This window comes from Eptatretus burgeri, chromosome 5 (assembly GCF_056783735.1).
Source record: "Eptatretus burgeri isolate ZD-2024b chromosome 5, Ebu_testis_v1, whole genome shotgun sequence".
Taxonomy (NCBI): domain Eukaryota; kingdom Metazoa; phylum Chordata; class Myxini; order Myxiniformes; family Myxinidae; genus Eptatretus; species Eptatretus burgeri.
In genome coordinates, this window is record NC_140965.1 from 40,043,728 (window position 1) to 40,068,384 (window position 24,657).

Consider the following 24,657-nt stretch of genomic DNA (forward strand, 5'->3'; position numbering starts at 1 on the left):
TTGCTGATGTTCCGTTTATTACAAGTCAAATTGTAGACCTGGTGCAGGAGATTGGTTTGAAGAGGTTGACGAAGAGGACATGGATGACTTACTGGAGTCTCATGCAGAACCCTTAAGCATTGAAGATCTTATGGAGTTGGAACAGCAGTGGGCTCTTGAGGAAGAAGAAGATGCTGTGACACCTTCACCCGAGCATCTCACCATGAAAAACCTCAGCCAAATCCTCAGCTCGTTTGAAAGTGCCACAGAATTTGTTATCGAGCAAGATCCAAATCTTGAAAGGAGCACTGATTTTAGCTGTGTTGTTTATGATGCCCTTTGTTGCTACAAGGAACGTTATGCAGCAAAGAAAAAGAAAGCCATCCAGCCCACTCTCCATGCATTTTTCAAGCCAAAAGATGCAGCACCAACTCCATCCACCATCCAGGATGCTCCTTCAACCAGCTGCCAAGAGACCGTTCCTGCTGGTGAAGAAAGTGACAACACAGTGTCAAGTGAAGAGGGGGACGATTCTGCCACTCCGCAAGTGTGACTTGTCCACCGCAATCAACTCTGTTCCTCCAGCCTCGGGGTAAGTCTCCACGACTCGAGGAGTGTGTTTTGTTTATTTGTGTTTATATCCAAAAAATTCCGAGCCAAAAACACATCCCCCCTTTAACGCATTGGTTTCTATGGGAAAATATGTTTTGTTTAACACAGTTTCGCTTATCATAAGGTTTTCCAGGAACGCAACCCTTGCGAAATGCGAGGACTTACTGTATCTCTCAAAGTTATGGACGCCTTCGGACGAAACTTGGTGGACAGGTTGGGTTTGTGATGAGGACATATTGATTATGTTTTGGTAAAGATCTGGATCCAGATCCAGCCTATCGGTGGGACACAAAACGTAAACTGTGCAGCCTTGTTGAGGTCCGCTTTTTACCGAATGCCATTCTAGTTCTAATTTTGAGATTTTGGATGGAATTGTTTTGCATAATCTTGACTCGTATTCAACAGGTCAAGATTATGCACATTGCCTAAAATGATATTACTTTTGCCTCCACCACCATACCAAAGGATTTCTGCCACCTGGATGGGAACATCACCAGTTTATTTTATATTGGCACACCAGCGACCTTAATGCAGCTTTTCTCAGCAGATGTTTCTTAATGTAGAAAGTTATATAACAGACTTGTTTGAGGTATGACATGCTACACCAATCTGAATAAATTGGTAAGGCTTGTACCATACAGTGCTATAAGAGATGTGGCTTGGCATTTTGCATTTTTGGCAAAAAATGTGAAGGTGTTTTTAATGAGATGTTTAAATGCATTATTGTTAAGAATTAAGAAAAACTTCCACTTGTGGAACAGATATCCTCAGCTTTTGAAGTTTCTCAGAGCAGAAAAGGTTGCATCTGGTCATGGATGGAATTGGAACCCTTAAAAATCCTGCCTTTTCAAATGCTGTTTTTGGCTTTCCTAACATATGTCAGAGTGATTTTCATAAACCTCGAATATCATTTCATCGTGATTACACTGGACAACAAGGATTTTGCTATTGGGGTGGAAACATATGTTCTAGACGAAATAAAGTTTGCTGAATCTGAAGTCAGGATTTTTGACTTATACATATGGTCCAATTACCGTAGCTTGCCCTGTTGGGTGATTTTGAGTGATCATAAATTCTTTTTTGTGTGATTTTGGTTTCAATTATAGCAATACAAGTGTTGTCGAATATTATTTCTCATAAAGAGCTTTATAATGCACTTTAAATTAAAGGCAGGAACAATGTGCATCATAAGTCATTGGTAGACACAAAAAGTCTACCTTCCACTTCTTCACATCAAACTTGGCCTGATGAAAAACTTTGTAAAGGCATGGGATCACAACGGTAATGGCTTCCAACTCAGATAGAGGTTTGGCACAGAGAAAATTGATGCTAAACTCAAGACAGGCATTTTTGTTGGGTCCCAGATCTGAGAACTGATGTGTGATCTCAAGTTCAAAAATAAACAACCCACTTGAGTTTGCAGCATGGGAAGCATTTGCGTTGGTTGTGCAGAACTGTCTTGGGAACCATAGAGCTGAACATTATGTGGAATTAGTGGACAACGTGCTCAAGGCCTATCAGCGAATGGGCTGTCGGATGTCTCTTAAAATGCACTTCTTGCATTCTCATCTTGATTTCTTCCCACCTAATCTGGGTGAGGTAAGCTATGAGCATGATGAAAGGTTCCACGAAGACATTTCGGTCATGTAAATGAGGTATCAAGGCCGTTCAACTCGAACATGATGGGTTATTACTGTTGGTTTCTACAACTGGAGACCAATTCCATGCACAAGAACAAGTGTCTCGCACACTTCTGAACAGTGCCTACACTGACTGTATTGAAAGGAAGAGTGTAAACTTGAAGTGTTGTTTCTGAATCACTCACGATGAGGCAGATTTCCCGATCAAGTTTACACCCTTCCTCAGATTACCATGTTCTAATGTTTTATGAACTTATTTGTATAGTACACATTACACATGGATATCAATCATTGTTATCTAAATATGATGTGAAATTAATTACCAAGCACTGATATTAGATGTACAATGTGGCGATCTGCAATAACAAAATATCTAATTGCAGCATGCTGGGTATCATCCACACACCTCCATATTTAAAAAAATCTGATGTGCTGGCTAAATTCTGATTACAGATTTGAAATTGGTGGCCAGGATTTAGCCAAGAACACCTGCATTTCCCTTGGTAGCAGACAAAAAGTTATTTTTGTTGCCCAGTGTTATCAATAACCCTGTTTGTCAGGGAAAAAGGTAGATTTTTTTTTTTTTCTTCATGGTTTTCTATTTTATTTAACTAGCAAAGAACTTTTTTTTACAAGGATCAGTTGATTTCCTCCACGTTTATGATTTCACTGGTGTGACTTGTAATTCCAGTTTCCACCAGGTGGTGTAAGACAATAGACATTTACATATAGATAATTGAGGGTCCTCCCCCCACCCTGAACTCCTGGGGCTATGATTTTTTTTTAAATTCTTTTTTTAAACCACTTAAAACCTTCCCATGCACACCAAGTACAACCACCAGTTTTAAACTCATTCCATCCTGCAGTTTAGGGATACATAGAAGTCAAACCCACAAACGCACTTCTCAAATTATCTTCTTTCTTTTTTTCTTTTTAATGTTGAAGGCTCCAGTCATGGACTAAATAATCAAGGCCTGGCCTTAAATAAAGAAAAATAAAAGGGAGAATGTAAAGTGTGTGATGTTTGTTTACAAGAGAGGGATATTAAAGCTAGCCCGGTAGCTCGAGTTTGAGCGAGACAAAAAGTAAGACCAGCAATCCTGAAGTGGAGAGTGTAAGATGGTTCCAGGTACCACTTTAACACTCCGAAGTCATAATGGTAGTATTGTGCTGAGCGGTTGCTGTCTACAACCTACTACCTAAAATATGATTCTATCGTATGATTATAATAATTGTACTGTCAGAACCCAGTTTGGTGGGGATGCATTCCTGAAAGGTGCGATGAATATCAAAATGACGAAAATCAAAACGGTTTTTCTCATAAGGATTAATGGAGTAAAGGGGGATGCAATCCTCATGTCGCTGCTTCAGGTATTATATTTCGCTTTTTGCCCATGATACTGCCTTTTTGTTGTTATTGTTTATTTAAATTATATATAAATGACAGATTCAAGTACAAATACGCATAAATGAAATTATTTACCATACATATTAAAATTAAAATAAACCTCTTCCAGAAGCGGTAGAAGGTGGTGCGACGTATTCTTCTCCTCCTTCAATGAATGTGGGCATATTTCTCAATCAGAGATGAACTTGGTAACCTGGCATTCCATTAATATCAGCATTCATTTTGACGATTAACATGTAATTTCACTTCTAAGGAGGTAACGCTTTACGCTGCCTCTTAGCCAATCTAAGTATATTTATTCATGTGTGAAGCAAAGTACAGTCATTCTTTTCAGCGATTTTGCTTTCTCCCAATTTGGTACTTTAGCAATGTATTCTGGCGTCTTTATCATTCTTGTAAGCTCTGAAAACGCTCAAATATAAGGTATGGCTTTTAAAATGACGAATATCGAGAAGTGGTATTAATAAATTGATGACTTATTTGTGAAATGACGTAAACAGGGGTATTACTGTGCTATTAAATGTTTTTCAGTGAGCAATATAGGTTGTTGAGTGCATTTGTTTTTCATCAATTTTATAAACTCTTGTTTTTTTTTTTTTGTTCTGTTCTGTTTTTTGCAGGTTCCCAACTCAGTTTGTCAGGATTGTGATAAATTTTTGACTGACCTTCAGAAAGAGATCAAGGATAATAGTTCCTTTGGTGATGCTCTCAAGAATGCTATCCTCAAGAACTGTGACTTCTTCCCACCTGGCCTTTCAGATCAGGTGTGTTTTGCTCGTGATCTTGGTATGATGTTAAAGAGTTAAAAACAAAAAAGCTGCTCTCGTTCAGATCATGTTTCAGGAAATAACATTTGATATCTTCATATTTTTATTTCTCATTTATTTTGTGTTGTATTAAGAATTGCATTCCCTAAGTTGTCATGACCCACAGAGAACATGATGTAAGATCTGAGACTGTTTCAAAGTTCATTCTCATTTAAAATGTGATTTGTTCCCCATTGAACACATTTTTGGTGACAACTAAAACCATTTTGTTAAACTATCACTGACATCAAACATTTGCTTTTGCATTCTAGATGTGGGATAGCTTTACTTGCTTCTTCAGCTCGTACAAAAATCGATTGCTTGCTTTTGTTCTTGCCTTAATATAGTCTGTCATTCACATTTTCAGTGCAAGGCCTACATCAACAAATTTACTCCAGCGGCAGTGCAGTTTATCCTCTCCATGGTGAGTTTTCAGGTTGTGTTGTGGTGTCAGTAAACTGCCAATTGTATTAATCATTGTGTCAAAAATTGGCAAATCAAGGCTCCATCATTATCAAACGTGTCCAATGCAGAGTGCTGGTGCTGCCGAAACAGTTACGAGGCCACAGTCCTGGCCGGGTTGCGATTCAGGAAGTCAGGGCAGGAATTTGTAATTTGTTCAGGGTGCCAGTGATAGCTCACCTCTTCACGAAAGACACTGCGATTCACCAACTAATGTTGGCAGACAAGGCGCCCATTTTGTCGTCCATCTGAGGTACGGCACCCACATTGATGAATCACCCTGCCTGTGAAACACCGGGATTGCATTTTATATCTGGATCGGGATTTGAACCTCGACGAGACGGTATGGAGGTGAGTGTGCATACCTCCAGGTCATCCAGCCAGCCCAAATCGAGGTTGGTTGTTCAAAAGGAAGTGAAAATACTCAAATATTTTCTGCAAACTTTTCCAAGAGATTTAGGCAAATTAATAAGCCTTCTCTTGAGATTTGAAGTCGAGCTTGGTCGTGGAAGTTGCTTTCATACTTTATATGTATATATATATATATGTATGTATAGATATATATATATATATGTGTATATATATATATATATATATATATATATATATATATATATATATATATATATATGTATGTATGTATATGTATGTATATATATATATATATATATATATATATATATATATATATATAATGGTGAATGGACCTTCGGGGAAACCCCTCCCCCCTCTTTCAAGGATGTGCTTGCAAACGTCAATCATCGACGAACTCTGCTTCAGCCAATGGGTGCTTGAGGTGAAGATGAGCCGACCAATGGGCGTTCGGATTAACCGTGACGTCATTACGGCTGAACCAATCAGCGTCTACCTTATTGAGACGTGTATAAAGCACATGCCTTCGCTTCCTTCACTTGCTGCGATTTTTTTATTTTTTTATTTTTTATTTTTTTTTTTTTAACCCTGAGGAGTGCAGCATGAAAAGCTTCGGTCACTATTATGTCGTGCTTGTTTGTATCCATATTAAAGTTCTGCAGTACCAAACATCTGTATAAAAAAATATATATACATATATATATGCCTGGTGTTGGTGCAGTGGTTAGGGCAGCGGCTTGGGATCCAAAAGGTCCTGAGTTCATGCCCCGTTGGGCCACTGAATTAATACAACAGGGGGTTGACTCAGCCTGTCATCCTTCCGAGGTCGGCGAAGTGAGTACCAGTGTACTGGGCGGGTGTATACCCTGGTTAAAATAGGTGTACCATATCCCTGTATCGTAAGAGGCGACCAGGGTTGCGTCAGGAAGGGCATCCGGCGTAAAACATGTGCCAAATCACTATGCGGATCATACGGATGATCTGCTGTGGCGACCCTTAACGGGAGCAGCCGAAAGAAGAAGATATATATATATATATATATATATATATATATATATATATATATATATATATATATATATATATATATATATATATATATATACATATATACATATATACATATATACATATATACATATATACATATATACATATATACATATATACATATATACATATATACATATATACATATATACATATATACATATATACATATATACATATATACATATATACATATATACATATATACATATATACATATATACATATATACATATATACATATATACATATATACATATATACATATATATATATATATATATATATACATATATATATATATATATATTGTTGCGGATTTCGCGCCCGCCGGCGTGCTGACGGCCACGTAACTCGAATCGCGGCACGTCGCCCACCGGACGGACAATCCAGTCGTGACCCTCTCGGACTAACGCCGGGAACCAGTCACGGGTGGACCTTTCGGTCTCACCGCGATCGAGCCAATCAGCCCCCGCGTGGGATAGGGTTGCTCGCCAAATTCGACCTACCTAAGTACCCACGCGGAGGGTAGACCGGGCGATCGCACCTCGCCGCAGGTCGACTTCAGACACGGGCCACTTAAGCGACCCGTTCCGTACTATCAGAATAACCGAGCGGTGTTATCGTCGACCTCGACCGTTCGATTAATTATCGGGCGTATTCAGCCCACTACCAACCCTTTACGTGAAGCAAGATGGGGATTCAATGGAGGAAAAGACGAAGCGAAGCGGGAGAACAGTTCAACAATAAAGCACATTTATTCGCGGCACACGGGAAGCACACAAATACAATTCCACCAAAAGCACACAAAAAAAAGAAAACACAATTCCATTTACACAAAAAGCAAATATAAAAGTGAAAACACAGTGCAGAGCTAATACCGACTACCGAGCACACGGCAACACTTATACAATTCTACTTCACAGACGGCGCCGACAACACATACCCAAAACCAAGGAAAAGAAATACCTCAAGAATGAGGCGGGCCTGAGGCCGAGACCGGGTCGCGCCTACCCGTCTGGTGATGAGACGCGGAGCGGCGATGGCCCCGCAACCCGCGGGCCTCGTGGACGGTGTCTGGTAGGGGTGGGAACGGGGCCCCCTTGGTCGCACTATCTCAGCGCGGGGGGAAACAGGAGGGGGTTGCTGATGCTCGGGGTATAGAGGATCTTTATTATCCCTGGTGTGCGTCTCCACCTCGGCCAGGTCGCGCTGCCGGCCTCCCTCGGGCGTGCAGCTCCCGGCACCGACGCGAGCACCCCCTCGTCCGACTCTCTTCAGCTTCTCCAGCCACTGCAGGCTTCGGGCTCCAGACTTCCACACTCGTCCCTTCCGTTCCGACTCCTTCTCGTTCTCGTTCTCGTTCTCCTTTTCGGCCCTCCTCTGACTGACGAACACCGTCCTTTTATCCCCCCGTAACTTCGCCTTTTCACCCCCTCCCTTCGACCTTTCACCTCGCTCCCCATTGGCCCGAGAAAAAGTGGGCGTGAAGGCTTTTTGATCCACAAATTTGCATATATCGATCGCCCTGGGGGCGGGGCCAATTCACCCCTCGCTCACCGATTGGACGGCAAAAAGTGGGCGTATGTCGTTTTTGATCCGTTTTTGAAGCACAAAATCCGTGATTTTGTACACGCTGTTCGACGCGCGCTCTGCACGAATCCAACACCGGTACCCACAGCGGGGCAAGAACGGTGGCGATGCTACGGTTGCGAGGTGTGACGTGAAGGTCGTGGCGGTTGTGGTGAAGCGGTGGTTGTGGTCGGTGGTTGATGTTGTGGTTGTGATCATGGCGGTTGGTCCAAAATAAACATAGTAAAAGAAAAACGGCTATCCTGAAGAGTCGCAGCACGTATAAATGACATGTATTCCCACTAGACAACGGGTTTGGGCCTAACTACACATGCACTTACCGAGATACCTCGCCTAAGGGACCTGAATGGTGGTTTGCGAATTTGGTAACCACAACAATATATATATATATATATATATATATATATATATGTATATATATATATATATATATATATATATATATATATACCCGTGCTCCGCACAGGAATCCCGTGGATGACGGCGGGTCTGAAAGAGTATATGTCACAGTTAATTGTAGAGGCTGCCACTATAATATTATATTGTTGCGGATTCGCGCCCGCCGGCGTGCTGACGGCCACGTAACTCGAATCGCGGCACGTCGCCCACCGGACGGACAATCCAGTCGTGACCCTCTCGGACTAACGCCGGGAACCAGTCACGGGTGGACCTTTCGGTCTCACCGCGATCGAGCCAATCAGCCCCCGCGTGGGATAGGGTTGCTCGCCAAATTCGACCTACCTAAGTACCCACGCGGAGGGTAGACCGGGCGATCGCACCTCGCCGCAGGTCGACTTCGGACACGGGCCACTTAAGCGACCCGTTCCGTACTATCGGGATAACCGAGCGGTGTTATCGTCGGCCTCGACGGTTCGATTAATTATCGGGCGTATTCAGCCCACTACCAACCCTTTACGTGAAGCAAGATGAGGATTCAATGAAAGAAATGACGAAGCGAAGCGGGAAACAGTTCAACACAAAGCACATTTATTCGCGGAACACGGGAAGCACACATATTCAATTCCACCAAAAGCACATAGAAAAGGAAAAGAAACACAATGCAATTCCACCAAAAAGCAAATGCGACAATGCAGATCTAATACCGATTACGCGAGCACACGGCAACACTTATACAATTTTACTTCACAGACGGCGCCGACAACACACATTCTCAAAAACAAAAGGAAAGAGAACCCTCAAAGATGAGGCGGGCCTGAGGCCGAGACCGGGTCGGGCCTACCCGTCTGGTGATGAGACGCGGAGCGGCGATGGTGCCTCAACTCCGCGGGCCTCGCGGGCAGTGTCTGGTAGGGGGTGGGAAAGGGGCCCCCTTGGTCGCACTATCTCAGCGCGGGGGGAAACAGGAGGGGGTTGCTAATGCTCGGGGTATAGAGGATTTCTACTCTGCCTCGAGTCCCGCGACGAGCGTCTCTACCTCGGCCAGGTCGCGCCGTCGGCCTCCCTGGTGTGCAGCTCCCTGCACGACGCGAGCACCCCCTCGTCTGCCCTCGCCGCCTCTCCACAGCTCCGTCCCCTTTGCTCCGACTCCAACGCACACGACGACGACCAACTCCTTCTTGCTTCTTCTTCCCAACTCCACCGCCCGCGAAGTCTTAACTCTCTCTACTGACGAACGCGGTCGCTTATATAAGCCCCGTGGCTTCGCTCTCTCATCTTTGACCCCCTGCCTTCGACCTTTCACCTCGCTCCCCATTGGCCCGAGAAAAAGTGGGCGTGAATGCTTTTTGATCCATAAATTTGCATATATCGATCGCCCTCCAACGCCCTGGAGGCGGGGCCAAATCGCCCCTCGCTCACCGATTGGACGGCAAAAAGTGGGCGTGTGTCGTTTTTGATCCGTTTTTGAAGCACAAAATCCGTGATTTTGTACACGCTGTTCGGCGCGCGTCCTGCACGAGTCCAACACCGGTACCCACAAGCGGCGCAAGAACGGTGGCGATGCGACGGTTGCGAGGTGTGACGTGAAGCGGCGCCGCGGTGGGTGGTTGATGTTGTGGTTGGTGGTGGTAACAATGGCGGTTGGTCCAAAATAAAGATAGTAAAAGAAAAACGGCTATCCTGAAGAGTCGCAGCACGCATGAATGACATTTATTCCCACTAGACAACGGGTTTGGGCCTAACTACACATGCACTTACCGAGATACCTCACCTAAGGGACCTGAATGGTGGTTTGCGAATTTGGTAACCACAACACTACCCCCTCCCCTTTTTACAGACTCGTCCCGAGTCGTCAAATTTTCGTGTGCCATCATGTGTAGTTTTCCCCTAGTACATTTTACCTACAGATCCCTGAGTGCGACATTCATGGTATTCGTGTCCCCAAAATAAATAACCTGAGGGCTGCGTAACTACCAAAACAAACTCACTCACACGGACGACTTAAATAAAATTGCCGGCGCTAGGACATACATGCCGGGGGCGCACTCATATGTACAGTACATCTTAACCTTAACTTACAAATTTTACACTAAACCATGGCCCAGGATCAATGAACTCTGCAAAAGAAAAGCAGTTAGCAGGGAGCCAGGCTGCTCGCATGCAGTCTCTGGCTCAAAACAATGCAGGTGACAGGGAACGTGGCTGGCTGCTCACACGCAGTCCAAGGCCTTCCCTTTTTGAACTGAACGCAGTGAACCACAACGGTGCATGGGCCGCACAAACGTAGTCTCCGTGCCAGCTCAAGTGGCACACGCAATGAGCACAACGAATGGATGGGTGAACACAAACACGGTGCACGGGCCGCCACTGCAGGCCCGTGTTGTAGCTGCCAACAGGGCAGTTCTTGCAGCTTGCAAACTGTTGCCTTGCGGATCCTGGCGCACATGGAAATGAACAGGGGGGGGGGGGGCAAAGCAAAAATTGAACGGGGCTGGTGAACGTGGGCAGTGGGCATGGCATGGCAAAGGTGAGCAGGCAAACACAGCCCGCAGAAGAAGGCCGCTGCAGGCAAACACAGCCGGCAGACGAACTGGCCGGCACAGGCCTTGAAGAAAAACAGCCAGCAGATGAACTGGCCGGCACAGGCCTTGACGCAAAACACGGCCAGCCGATGGCACAGGCCTTGCAGCACAGCAGCTGCAGACGATCCAGCCGGCACAGACCTTGCAGCAAAATAACAGCTGCCGATGAAGTTGGCCGGCACAGGCCTTGAAGAAAAATAGCCAGCCGGCTGAAGTGGCCGGCACAGGCCTTGAAGCAAAACACGGCCAGCCGATGAAGTGGCCAGCCTTTGCCGTTCAGTGGAGGTTAGTGGAGGGAGTGCGGTGGTGCTGGCCACTCGGAAGGCGGGCTCGGACCTACCTACCTGTCTCCCTCCCAACCTATCGCCTTTGCCTGTCACTGTACATACCCACTCCCTTAATTTGTCAAACCCCAATTTAGCCCCAACTTTTTTTTTTTTTTTTTTTTTTTTTACTTCCCCACTATAAATCGTCCCCTAACCCCCTGTACTGTCCTTGTTCGGCTAACCTATCCTGTCACCTAGCCTCGTCCCAACCCCTACGTTCCCTTCCCGGAGGGGAATAAGGGAGAGCTTACGTCCTGTGTCGAGGCCCAACGAAGCCTCAGAATGGCCTCCCCAGAGTTCGGCGATCTATAACCAAAGTGGATCCAGCGGCCCACAACGAGAGCGAGGGGATGGATGGTGCGGAGGGGTACACTTCCTATTCTACCCTATCCATTTAACTGCTAACCTACCCCGGGGCTTTCAACAAGCGCCTCTCGCTTAAACTATTGGTTCTAACAACCCAGATTCCCGTCGCCTGTGTTGGTGTCCTCACAATTTCGGGCCTCGCCCCCCAATTTTCTCTCCGTGCCCTCACACGGTCTCCTGGCTGGGACACGTGGCTCCCTTTGGCAGGCACGACCCTCTGCCGAATCTCCCGCTATGGCACCCCCGGGCACTACACTGCCTCCGAGCCTACCAGCTCCCTAACACCGGGGAGTGCCCCCCATGGCACCTCCCCTGAAATGCACACGTGGCAGGCTGGCTTCCCAGGCCCATTTCCGAGGGTCACCCTTGCCCACAACACTGCCCACGCGGCTAACGGCGCACCAAGCAGACGCACCCGTGCCCACTACTCTATCCCGGCCCCCCATGGGCCCATGGCCTACCGCGGCCGACTTGCCTGGTGCCTGGGGTACCCACTCAGCGATACTCACCTTTTGCAGCCACGCTCCCAGCCCGTCAACAGGGCTCCTGCACCCCTCCAAATGGGTTTCGAGCCTACATTCCCACCAACAACAAAACGACCTCCATTTTTCAATTTGACTAACCCAGCTAACTCACTTTACTCTGACCCCGGGGGTCCCTTGGGCGGGAGTCACTCCTCCCCCCAATCACTCATCGCACCATGCATTCCCCATTCGCTCCACTCACACAGACCCGCTGGCCTCACTCACTCACCAAGTACTCACCTCACAACTCACCAACTCTTCAACACACACACCGCTGAACTCTGCCATCCTCCGAACTACATCCCCTAACTAACTCGTGCTCCCACGTCGTCCCTTAAACTAGTAGCACGTTCCTTTTAACACTACGTAGCTAAACTACGTCCCCTCTACACATTCACAGGTCTGTCACTGTCTCCTAATCTCTTTAATCAATTTCCCCACCTAAATCTGGCTACAATCCCTCTAACTAATCCATTCCACGGACTCCATGAGGACTTACCCCTGCCCCATGAAGTCGGTCTAGCTAAGCTAAACCTTCCCCCTAACTAGTTTCCATCCTGTGCCCCGGGTCAAGGGGGTCTTCCACCCCTTGCCCAGGAATCCTATGCACCCGAAAGTGAGGCTTGTTTTTTTTTGTTTTTGTTTTTTTCATGCGCATCACCAGCGCGGCAACTCGCGCACTTTGCACCTGCCCGTGACGTTATGCAGCTGCACGTGTTCCTCGTCCCTTCTTGGACGGTACCATCCGGCAGAGATCCCCCTCCTGCCGGATTCCAACCCCACGTGCAGCCATGGCGTCACCGGGCGCATAAAAAAAAAAAAACACAAGCCCCACGTCTCGAGGGGTTCCCCACGCGAACACATGTGCTTTGCCCGTTGGAGCTAAACACACACGATCGCGTGGAGAACCCGTCCGGTCCAAATCCGAAATCCTGCCTAAACTTTGTCCGTCCGCGGGATCGGCAAATCCACCGCGTGCGTTTCCGGACCGGGACTTCACTCTCGCAAGCGAGCACGTGGCGGTCTCGTGCGTTGCACAGCACGGACCTCGTGCTCACTGCTGGGTGAACCCGGCACGGTCCCCGAAACAACTACAGCCGCTACTCGGCTTTCTTTCCTCCCATGTCGCCGTCGTCGCCATTCAACCCACGCACACCTGCGTGTTACGACGCACACACTCCACTCCATCACATTCACACCGGGAGACGCGGCTGCGTGCTCCCGCATGCCAACCGACATCTCCCTCTCATACCGCTCTCTCACACACACGGTCTCCCTTGCACACAGCGACCTTGCACACGGCCGTTCACTCACGCGTGCGGGGGCACTCACCCGCGGTGCCTCACTCACACTCCGTGCCTCATCCACACACGCGGGGGAACTCAACCGCGGTGCCTCATCCACACACGGTGCCTCACCCACACACGCGGGGGCACTAACCCGCGGTGCCTCACTCACACTGGCCGTTTCATCCACACACACGGCCTCACTCACACACGGTGCCTCACCCACACACGGCGTGCTGGGAAGCACGTACCCCGGCACCATCGCCACCACACCACTCACACACGGGGTCGCTTCCACACACGGGGACGCACTCACACCTTGCAACACACACACAGGGACAACCACACTGGGGATTCGTGTCCCCACAAGGGTCTCCAGGGCCTCTATACCCCCCAAGCTCTCCGTGCACCCGTCCACAGCACTCCTCCCCTCGACCTCGCAAAGCACGACCGAACTCACCTGGTCGTGACTCGCCTCAAGGGGGCATACTCCCTCCCCTCGTTCCTGGAGGAGGCCACCCAGGTGCTCGCACTGGGTCCCCACACGCTCCGCGAGCTCACCCCCATTATCCTCCACTACCTCCGTGTGTGTGTGTGCGCGTCACTTACCCCGTCTTCATCGTGTTGTCTTCTCTCTATTTTTTCTGTCTCCCGTGTCTCTATACATTTATAAGTTTCTGTCGTCGTCACCTCGTGTCTCGTCTCACACGTTTTGGTCTCCCCATTTAATTTTTCCCTTTTGGTCACCGTCGATTCCTCTGTCACGACCCTCGCCCAACACGCCCCCCGAATTATTTTTTTACCCACCTCCACCGCGGGCCTGTCAGCTGTTGCACCCCCTTCCAGCTCGTTTGTTCCCACACGTGGAGTCGCCATTCCCAGCTCCCTGGTCACGGCCTTCATGCCCGCCTGCAGGCATCGGCCCATGTTCTGCGTCTCACCCCGTAGCTCTTTCATTTCTCCCTTCATGTTTGCTTCCATTCCTTTTATTTGCTGTGTATTCGCATCCAATTTTTGTGTATTCGCATCCATCTTTTCGTTCATGCCTTTCATATCCGCATTTATTTGTTGTGTATTCGCATCCATCCTCGTTTTTTCTTCGTCCATTTGCTTGTTCATGTTCGCATTTATCTTCGCTGTCATTTCCGCCAGCATGGCGAATAGCTGGGCCATGGGTGCGCTTGGGTGAGTCGTTTCGGCAAGGGTCGGGGGGTTTTGGTGGAGAGGGGGGGGGAGGTGTCATACACCGTGGCCGCTGCCGCACCTATTTCGGGCTCTGGGTTCAGTTGGGCGAGTCCGTGTTCCTGCACAATCAACATTTCCTGCACGGGGATTCCATCCTGAGCCATGGATTCTACACATTCTACATCCATTTCTAATACCCCCGGCTCCCGCTCGCCTTGAGACGCCATCTTGCTTCTCTTAAAGGGTTAATTTCGCTCGCTCGTAATTTGGAGGGAATCGGGGGTCGCTTCTCTCACCCCTGGACCGATTCCCGTGAATTTAGCCGGAGACAGGAGAGCCCGTTTTCCTGTTCTCCGATACCAGTGCCGCGAGGAGGGCGATGAATTTGTATCGCACGACCTGACACCAGTGTTGCGGATTCGCGCCCGCCGGCGTGCTGACGGCCACGTAACTCGAATCGCGGCACGTCGCCCACCGGACGGACAATCCAGTCGTGACCCTCTTGGACTAACGCCGGGAACCAGTCACGGGTGGACCTTTCGGTCTCACCGCGATCGAGCCAATCAGCCCCCGCGTGGGATAGGGTTGCTCGCCAAATTCGACCTACCTAAGTACCCACACGGAGGGTAGACCGGGCGATCGCACCTCGCCGCAGGTCGACTTCGGACACGGGCCACTTAAGCGACCCGTTCCGTACTATCGGGATAACCGAGCGGTGTTATCGTCGGCCTCGACGGTTCGATTAATTATCGGGCGTATTCAGCCCACTACCAACCCTTTACGTGAAGCAAGATGAGGATTCAATGAAAGAAATGACGAAGCGAAGCGGGAAACAGTTCAACACAAAGCACATTTATTCGCGGCACACGGGAAGCACACATATTCAATTCCACCAAAAGCACATAGAAAAGGAAAAGAAACACAATGCAATTCCACCAAAAAGCAAATGCGACAATGCAGATCTAATACCGATTACGCGAGCACACGGCAACACTTATACAATTTTACTTCACAGACGGCGCCAACAACACACATTCCCAAAAACAAAAGGAAAGAGAACCCTCAAAGATGAGGCGAGCCTGAGGCCGAGACCGGGTCGGGCCTACCCGTCTGGTGATGAGACACGGAGCGGCGATGGTGCCTCAACTCCGCGGGCCTCGCGGGCAGTGTCTGGTGGGGGGTGGGAAAGGGGCCCCCTTGGTCGCACTATCTCAGCGCGGGGGGAAACAGGAGGGGGTTGCTGATGCTCGGGGTATAGAGGATTTCTACTCTGCCTCGAGTCCCGCGACGAGCGTCTCCACCTCGGCCAGGTCGCGCCGTCGGCCTCCCTGGTGTGCAGCTCCCTGCACGACGCGAGCACCCCCTCGTCTGCCCTCGCCGCCTCTCCACAGCTCCGTCCCCTTTGCTCCGACTCCAATGCACACGACGACGACCAACTCCTTCTTGCTTCTTCTTCCCAACTCCACCGCCCGCGAAGTCTTAACTCTCTCTACTGACGAACGCGGTCGCTTATATAAGCCCCGTGGCTTCGCTCTCTCATCTTTGACCCCCTGCCTTCGAGCTTTCACCTCGCTCCCCATTGGCCCGAGAAAAAGTGGGCGTGAATGCATTTTGATCCATAAATTTGCATATAGCGATCGCCCTCCAACGCCCTGGAGGCGGGGCCAAATCGCCCCTCGCTCACCGATTGGACGGAACAAAAGTGGGCGTGTGTCGTTTTTGATCCGTTTTTGAAGTGGAAAATCCGTGGTTTTGTACACGCTGTTCGGCGCGCGCCCTGCACGAGTCCAACACCGGTACCCACAAGCGGCGCAAGAATGGTGGCGATGCGACGGTTGCGAGGTGTGACGTGAAGCGGCGCCGCGGTGGGTGGTTGATGTTGTGGTTGGTGGTGGTAACAATGGCGGTTGGTCCAAAATAAAGATAGTAAAAGAAAAACGGCTATCCTGAAGAGTCGCAGCATGCATGAATGACATTTATTCCCACTAGACAACGGGTTTGGGCCTAACTACACATATACTTACCGAGATATCTCACCTAAGGGACCTGAATGGTGGTTTGCGAATTTGGTAACCACAACAATATTTTCCCCGCCATGTTTTATATGCAGAAGACTCGAGTTCAAAAATGTAAAGATTTATTGCCGCATCAGGTAAAAAACCATAATGCCTCAACAATGTGAGGCTGGTTTCATGTCATCATTTGCGACTTAATTTATACGTCGGGCATAACCCAGCCTGGCCCAGCGTATTTGATTTATTTACGTCTGTTATCCTGATAAAAAAAATTGTTATATTATGTATACGAAGTTACAACTTACCTACGCCCATAACCATTCTATAAAATATCTACATAGCCCATAACCATTTAATGATAAAATATTATACACATACGCCATACGCCATCACCATTCTATTATATCTGTAATATGTATATATACAAACCACCACCACCATTTTTTTTTTTAATTTCCCACCACCATTTCTATTTTTCACCAGCAACATGTATTTCCTTCATCGCACATCCTATTCCCGTTTATGAAATAACTGAAATAGCTCAATAATTTTAGTGGAGTGCTCGAGGATTAACAATATTTGATGTCTTCCCCTCTGGGGCCGAGATGTATAAAGCCTCCGATGATCCCACTCTGGAGCATCCCACATATCGCTGACCATGGGAAAAGCAAGGAGTGGATAATTCCAGCCCTGCTACTTTCAATGACTGTCCTTGTGCCTTATTGATAGACATCGCAAAGCACAGGCATACAGGAAATTGTAGTCTCTTAAATTCAATTGTTGAATTTGATGGAATGAGTGGAATTCGCGGAATGAATAAATCTCCTTTCGCACATCCTGTCATGATGGTGGCCTCAATTACATGTGGTAGTCTTTTCACAATCAGTTTAGTTCCGTTGCAAAGTTTTGGTGCATCTAGATTACGTAATAACATAATTGGTCATCCAACTTTTAACGACAGATTGTACGGAGGCAATCCTGGTAATTCCAATGAGTTTAGAAATTCTGTGGAATAATGTATGGCTTGCTCAGTATCCAGTGTGGTGTCAATAGACTTGTGACTATGTTGTTCGCCTGGAACTACTTGTAATAACTGATGGTTTATTACACGGACTGTTTCATTAAGTGGAGCCAGGATTGTTCTTTCACAGAGCCACTGTATGTTTTTGTAATTAGTCGCTAAATTGGGATACACATGAGCCCTAATTCTACCATAGATGAAACTATTGTACCACAGTCATCAGGAATAGATATTATATCATTTGTGTTTGGGATTTCACCATTTCCAAGTTTGAGAAGTAATTGTGTGAAATTGCCAGCATCTAAATCACCATATAATTTGACCCTCATATTTGTTGTTAGATGGATAGTTTGTACGAATGTCCAGAGGTATGAAGATTTTATACTGGCTTTCATTTCATCAGCTGGAGTGCCACGGGGTACTACAGGTAAAGTTTGTCTGAAATCGCCAGAAATAACCAGCGTAACTCCACCTATAGGCAGGTCTACTCCTCTTAAATCTCGCATAGTTCTATCTAATGCTTCGAATGCATCTTTAGGCGACATCGTACCTTCATCCCAAACTATGAGGTCGCAATTCTTCAGCACTTTTGCTGCTTCAGTTTGTTTGCCAATTCCACAAACCGGATATTCCATTGTAGCGAAGTCGAGAGGCAATTTGAAAGCAGAATGCGCTGTGCGACCACCTGAAAGTAGTGTTGCGGCTATACCGGATGAAGCAACGGCTAATGCGATCTTTTCCTGGCTCCTCATCTTAGCAAGCAAAAGGTTGAGGACAAATGTTTTGCCAGTACCACCCGGGGCATCCAAGGAAAATATCACACCACTTCCCTCTTGAACCGCTTCAGAAATCAGTTGATATGCATAACTCTGATCCTGTACCAGAAGCGGCTCATTGTCAGAAACAAACTTTGCGAGAGTATCTGTTGTAGTTTGTTTCACGGAACCATTCTCTACTGATGGTTGCGCTTTCAGACCTATTAGAAGAGGGAAGTCCCCACTTAGTTAAATCTTTCCCGCTCGTGTATAATACCAAATCTTCAATGTATATCAGAGCCTCATTGAACATATCTGGTGTGTACTGGATGTCCTCTTGGGGATGTTCTCTTTGGACTCTGTTTTTTACATCCTCAAACAGGGCCTCTTTGTGAATGTCCCATAGGCTCTTGGGATCTGACATCTCACACGCAGTTATAATATCAAATAGATACCTCATGGTCGATGGGGATTGAGAAACAGTTGCCTCGTCAAGCGTGGCGTTCCAATGGGCATCGTCTTCTAGGAGTCTGAGGAGATTGCAAGCCTCACAGAATGTGCTGTAAATTTGCCAGTCCACTGTTCTCAGGTCTATGAAACTCACTGGACCTCGTTTCACATGCAGGAGGAGGCGGACGCAGAAACACGTAAAATTATTGGGATGTACTGTGTACACTCGACCCAATGCGTCAGATTTGTAAATACTGGGATATCCTGGAACTTCTGAACCTTGCTTCCTCCTGTTCCAACATTTCTGACTCGAGTTCCAAGTGCAATACGTTGGCACCTAAGCATACAGTCGAGTTCGAGAAAAGTCATCAATTTCGCATAATTTGAAAAATGCCAGTAAGTTAGAAATTGGAGGTTCTTCCGCTCGTTGTTTGACATTTTGATCTGTAAAATAAACTCTCTGTCCGTTCTCAAGGTGAATAACTGGAGGAAACCTGCCAGAAATGGGGAAGTTCAATATCCTCCATATGGCTTCATTGCTGCATATATATCGACCATTTTCATATTTTTGAACCTCATTGATGTCATTTCTCTCAATGGTTACTACGGCTTGATCACTGCCCTTGTGAATGTATTTGATAGCTTTTACACTATTGCAGTACTCAACGTTGATATGGGCATTGAAAATAGTGGATAGTAATGGAATATATGGAACTATCCATTTATTATCAACAACGACGGGTTCAGGAATACCGTGAACTTTAACCGTTTTTTCAAATCCACCATCATCAGGTGCCCGCCTACGATACAACGGATATCCATCTTTATCCGACTGCGTTTCGTGGAGGAGTTCTCTGGGGAACCTCTTTCCACATTTTCCATTTCTCATGCAGGGTACCTTGCTATTTATTACCCCACATGGACCATGGATCGTATGACGTTTCACAATAGCGTACAAAAACGGATCCTCTTCTGGGTTGGGCAATTCAGCACGAATGACTGAGTCAATCTGGGTGGGTCTAAGTTTTTTTTTTTTTTTTTTTTTTTTTCCTCTGAGCCAAAAATGGCTATGTACGTGTGGAAGACCACGTTTTTGCCATTCTATGGTATACATGTAGGCAGCAACAGACCCACACACATTAAAATTCGTCATAAGATCTATCAACAGAATGACTTTCCTCTGAAAGACTCTCGCTATTAGATCATGTCGGTCATGTGCAACTTGTCCTGGTAATAGTTCTTTGACAATTTCTGGCCACTGAGGATTACAGGTTAAAGTTATGAAAAGGTCAGGTCTTCCAAAAGTTCGAACATATGTCATTGCATCTTGAGTGCGTTCTGCCATATACCATGGTCCACCAGTGAATGATGATGGTAATATAACTAATTGACCAACATTTGCATGGCCGTCATTGGTTAGAGAATCACGGAGATGTATATAATCAGCCACGCGTAACTGCTGCTGATGAGTTCTGATGAATAGTAGTCAAGACTCAATCTTTGCACACATATCAACTATATACTGGTGAAACGGTTGGCGACAACGCAAAATAATATTGAAACTATTTTGCCTGTGCATGACTCTGTATGCATAGTAATCATTAGCAGATACTTTTTTTTCGAACATTCATTAGTCCGGTCATGGGATTAAACTGCCATATTTCAAAGCAATAGCCATCTTGTCCTTCCCAGTTAATCAACGGGTACTGCAGGGCATCATAGGAGTGGTGTGTCTCACTGATTCTCTGCAGTGTATGACTATGTCACGCCGATTGAATTCTTGCCCAATGATGACGATGGCCACTTCATTTACTTGTGGGGCGTTGTATCTTCTCTCATGCTCTCCAGCAGGAGTTCTATCAGCATGAATTACAACCCTCATGTCTTCACTGGGAGCCTGTTCTAAGGCTGTTTTGAAACTTCTTACGATGTTGTTAGTTTCATGCAACATCTTTTGCAAGTCCAAAACCAACTCGAGACGGATATCTTCAACAAAGCCACACCTACGTTGAGCTTCCTGATTGTGATCGCCCATGAAATAGATCTGAAGAAACTTAGGTTCTTCTCCGGGTTGTGGCAAAATGGCCGCGGCTCAATGATATTATGTATTTGCCCACAAACCTTAAACGTAGGGAAGTAGCCCGGTAACCTAACTTCTTCAGCTCCAAATTCTGTCATTTGGAAGCATGAGTTATACCTCCTGATATTGCCAAGGAAATGTTGCGAGTGGGCAGATGTTCCATCCAACAGAGACTTCAACAGTTCTGGTGGTTCGTATATATCAGTGATTTTCACTTTCCCTCCACTGCAACACATACCAGGAGGTTCTTTCTTGAATTTTCTTGCCCCACAATGACGGCAGATCTCATCCATCCCACCTATTTGAAGTTTAGGGATCAATTGATACTGATTATGCGGTCTTTAGTTAAAGGCTTCTCTTTCCATTTTCGATGATTTGAAAGGGCTGGTTCTATTGGCAGCTGAATGCAACCGTTTGCTTTGGCGTCGATCGTCCGAGACTTCAGGCAGATCTGCTTCTCTCGCTGCTGCGGTTGCTTGGCGATCGCTTCTGCGTCGAGCGTCCGTAGCTTCAGGCAGCTCTGCTTCTCTCGCTGCTGCGGTTGCTTGGCGATTGCTTCTGCGTCGAGCGTCCGTAGCTTCAGGCAGCTCTGCTGCTCTCGCTGCTGCGGTTGCTTGGCGATTGCTTCTACATCGAGCGTCCGTAGCTTCAGGCAGCTCTGCTGCTCTCGCTGCTGCGGTTGCTTGGCGATTGCTTCTACATCAAGCGTCCGTAGCTTCAGGCAGCTCTGCTGCTCTCGCTGCTGTGGTTGTTTGGCGAACGCTTCGGCGCCGAGCGTCTGTAGCTTCAGGAGTCTCTGCAAGTGGAGCAGCTGCCAAAGGCGACCTGTCTCTTTGACGCCTTGAGGTCGTTTTCTCTTCGGTCTTGACATCTCGTGACGTTCTCACAGTCTTCGCATGTGGCGTTTTTCTCCCAATGCTGCTTCCTCGTTTTTCAGGAGGCATCATTAATTTATTAGAATTATCAAAATATTACTATTATGTATTAATGTGTGGATTAATTTTATGTGTGGTGGTTGTGCTCGGGGCAACTCGTCAGGGGACTATCCCCTACAACTCAGGTCGCGGGAGTCCTCGCAAGGGGATCCGCTGCCAACTGGGGAGGCCAATTAGTCCCGAGAGCCCTGCGACAAAACGCACAGGTCCGGCTCAAAAAGTGCGGGAGTTCCAGCGATTTGCACTGGGGTCTGCGGGAATGAGCACAACCAACCTTTTGCCACTATACAAAAGTAAATAGTCACACTATTTTAGCACGATCCCCTGATAGAGGTACTGGTCCTATTGCTGAGGTAAATGCTTTATGATTAGAAACGGATGAGGAATTGGTGAGGATTTGATGATGAGGAATTGCTCGGGAAAAAATATCTCCGCTTCAACGAAAGTGTATATTAGAAGACCTCTATTGATGTGAGGCAGCTGATGACCTATTGTTCTCAAGGAAATGTGTATAATAGACCACCTCTATAGTTTTTTGTTGATGTAAATAAGGCCTATGATAGTGTATCAAATACCATGGACGCCGTATCGTCTATATTTGGCGAGGAAATATAAAACGGTCTCTGCATCGCATGTGCAGGTATAATATGAACATATTGGGGTGAGGCAGCGTGTATTGATCCACTACTGTTCTCAACGAAAAGTGTATAATCGCGAACGTAGTGAGCTTCATACTCAACATGTGCACATGAGAGAAAAGGAAACAACAACAACAACACAATACCTTGGGAATTTCAAATCCGTGTCTCGGCTATGACCCTTTTGCTTCCGGTTTTTGTCGTGGGGAATGATGCATGCCGGGAGATCATGACCCGAAGTGTGTATTTATTTATTCAATTATTTTTTATTCGCAAGATAGAAAGCAAATCCGATCGTGTTTATACACCGCACAGCGTTTAATATTCGCAACATAGAAATCAAACCCGATCGTGTTTATACACCGCACAGCATTTCATAGCGAACGTAGTGAGCTTCATACTCAACGCGTGCACATGAGAAAATAGTAAACAACAACAACACAATACCCTGGCAATTTGGAATCCGTGTCCTCGGCTATGACCCTTTTGCTTCCGGTTTTTGACATGGGGAATGATGCGTCCCTGGAGATAAAGGCATCGTCGGAGACATGAAAGACCCAAATATCAGACAAGGTGTATATTTCCTCTACTGATTTTAATAAAAATAACTCCCGCATCATCAAAAAAATAATTTTTTATCGTGATTTACATTATTTGATCGCTGATCCCGAATCCAGGCCGAAGTGATGTAAAAACGTTATACAGTAACAATAAAAATGGTTTTATAACCATGGTTATAACAATAATGAACAAAGAAAATGTTAAAATATGACTTGCAGATGATTATTATATCATTATACGGTATAATATACATACGGTCATTTTTGCAAGTGTGTTGAACGCATGTCATAATTCGGAAACCGGGAAGTCGGAAGTCATTGTCTTCAATTGACTGTAGTATTAATTTCTCATTCTCTAGCAAATTCCGTTGGTCCCATGTCAATCGGCTGAACTTGAAAAATTAACGTTACGCAATCAGGTGATGACATTATAATTTGGAAACCGGGAAGTCGGAAGTCATTGTCTTCAAGTTACTGACATGGGGCCAACGCCATTTGCAATAGAATGAAAAAAATAATGCTACAATCAGCTGAACTTGAAACATGAACGTTACGCATTCAGGTGATGACGTCATAATTCGGAAACCGGGAAGTCGGAAGTCATTGTCTTCAATTGACTGTAGCATTATTTTTTTCATTCTATTGCAAATGGCGTTGGCCCCATGTCAATCGGCTGAACTTGAAAAATTAACATTATGAAATCGGGTGATGACATCATAATTTGGAAACCGAAAGGCGGAAGTACAATTCTTTTACATCGGGACACTCCCGGGTACATTTTGTGTCAGCATGTGAAGTTTGGTGAGGATCAGTCCAGTACTTTTCACGTGCATAGGTCACAGAGAAACAGACACACAGACGGACACACTTTCAAATATATATATATATATATATATATATATATATATATATATATATATATATATATATATATATATATATACAATTTTAAGCAGGGTTTTCTCTGCATAGCTGCCTGAACCACAGAAAGCATGAAATAAAGCCTTGCCCCCACATCTTTCACAAATGATTCCTGGCAATTGTAACGGTCTTCATCAGGTACAACAGTTTCTCCTGTATTTTTTTTTTTTTTTTTACCCTCCTGTTTAAACTTCCCACCAACCCCCTGTAATAGCTGCTGTTCTAAATAATGTTTAAACACTTTAATCCTTTAAAGGGGTCATCTACATTACTTTATACTGTTACGAATCTGGAAGCTTACTGCATTCAACATTCAGGTCCCCATAGCTTAGTTATTTCGATAAGTAAATGTGGATAGATAGCTCCCTATCCCCTATGTCTCATGGGAATTAAGTGTGCATGCGCTGCGAAGTTATTTTGTGGATAGGATTTTTACACTTACTAACGACGACACCTGCCTTCACTTCCTTCCACCACCCACCGGCACCATTACACGCGTGCGTGTCAGCACGTATGTGGGCGGAATTCACTAGGACCTGACGCCTCTCTCGCCCAATCTGGGGGATGCGAGCGAGGTTGCCGATGGTCGGCCAATAAGCGTAGCCCACGTAGGACCACATTACTCTCCTTGTTTGAGGGGCGGGCTGCCGCGACGCCTGTCACGCCCCCCCCCTCCCCGGACCAATCAGCGG

The 24,657-nt window shown here is 46.4% G+C and overlaps 1 protein-coding gene across 1 annotated transcript in view; it reads left to right on the top strand.

Moving 5' to 3' along the window:
• The window catches only part of LOC147026288 (prosaposin-like), a 75,902-nt gene that overhangs the window by 36,451 nt on the left and 14,794 nt on the right, over positions 1–24,657 (top strand). Inside the window, exons 6-7 of the mRNA XM_085881554.1 lie at positions 4,260–4,403; positions 4,813–4,869. Coding sequence (XP_085737680.1) covers positions 4,260–4,403; positions 4,813–4,869 — 201 coding nt within the window. The remainder of the gene's footprint in view (positions 1–4,259; positions 4,404–4,812; positions 4,870–24,657) is intronic.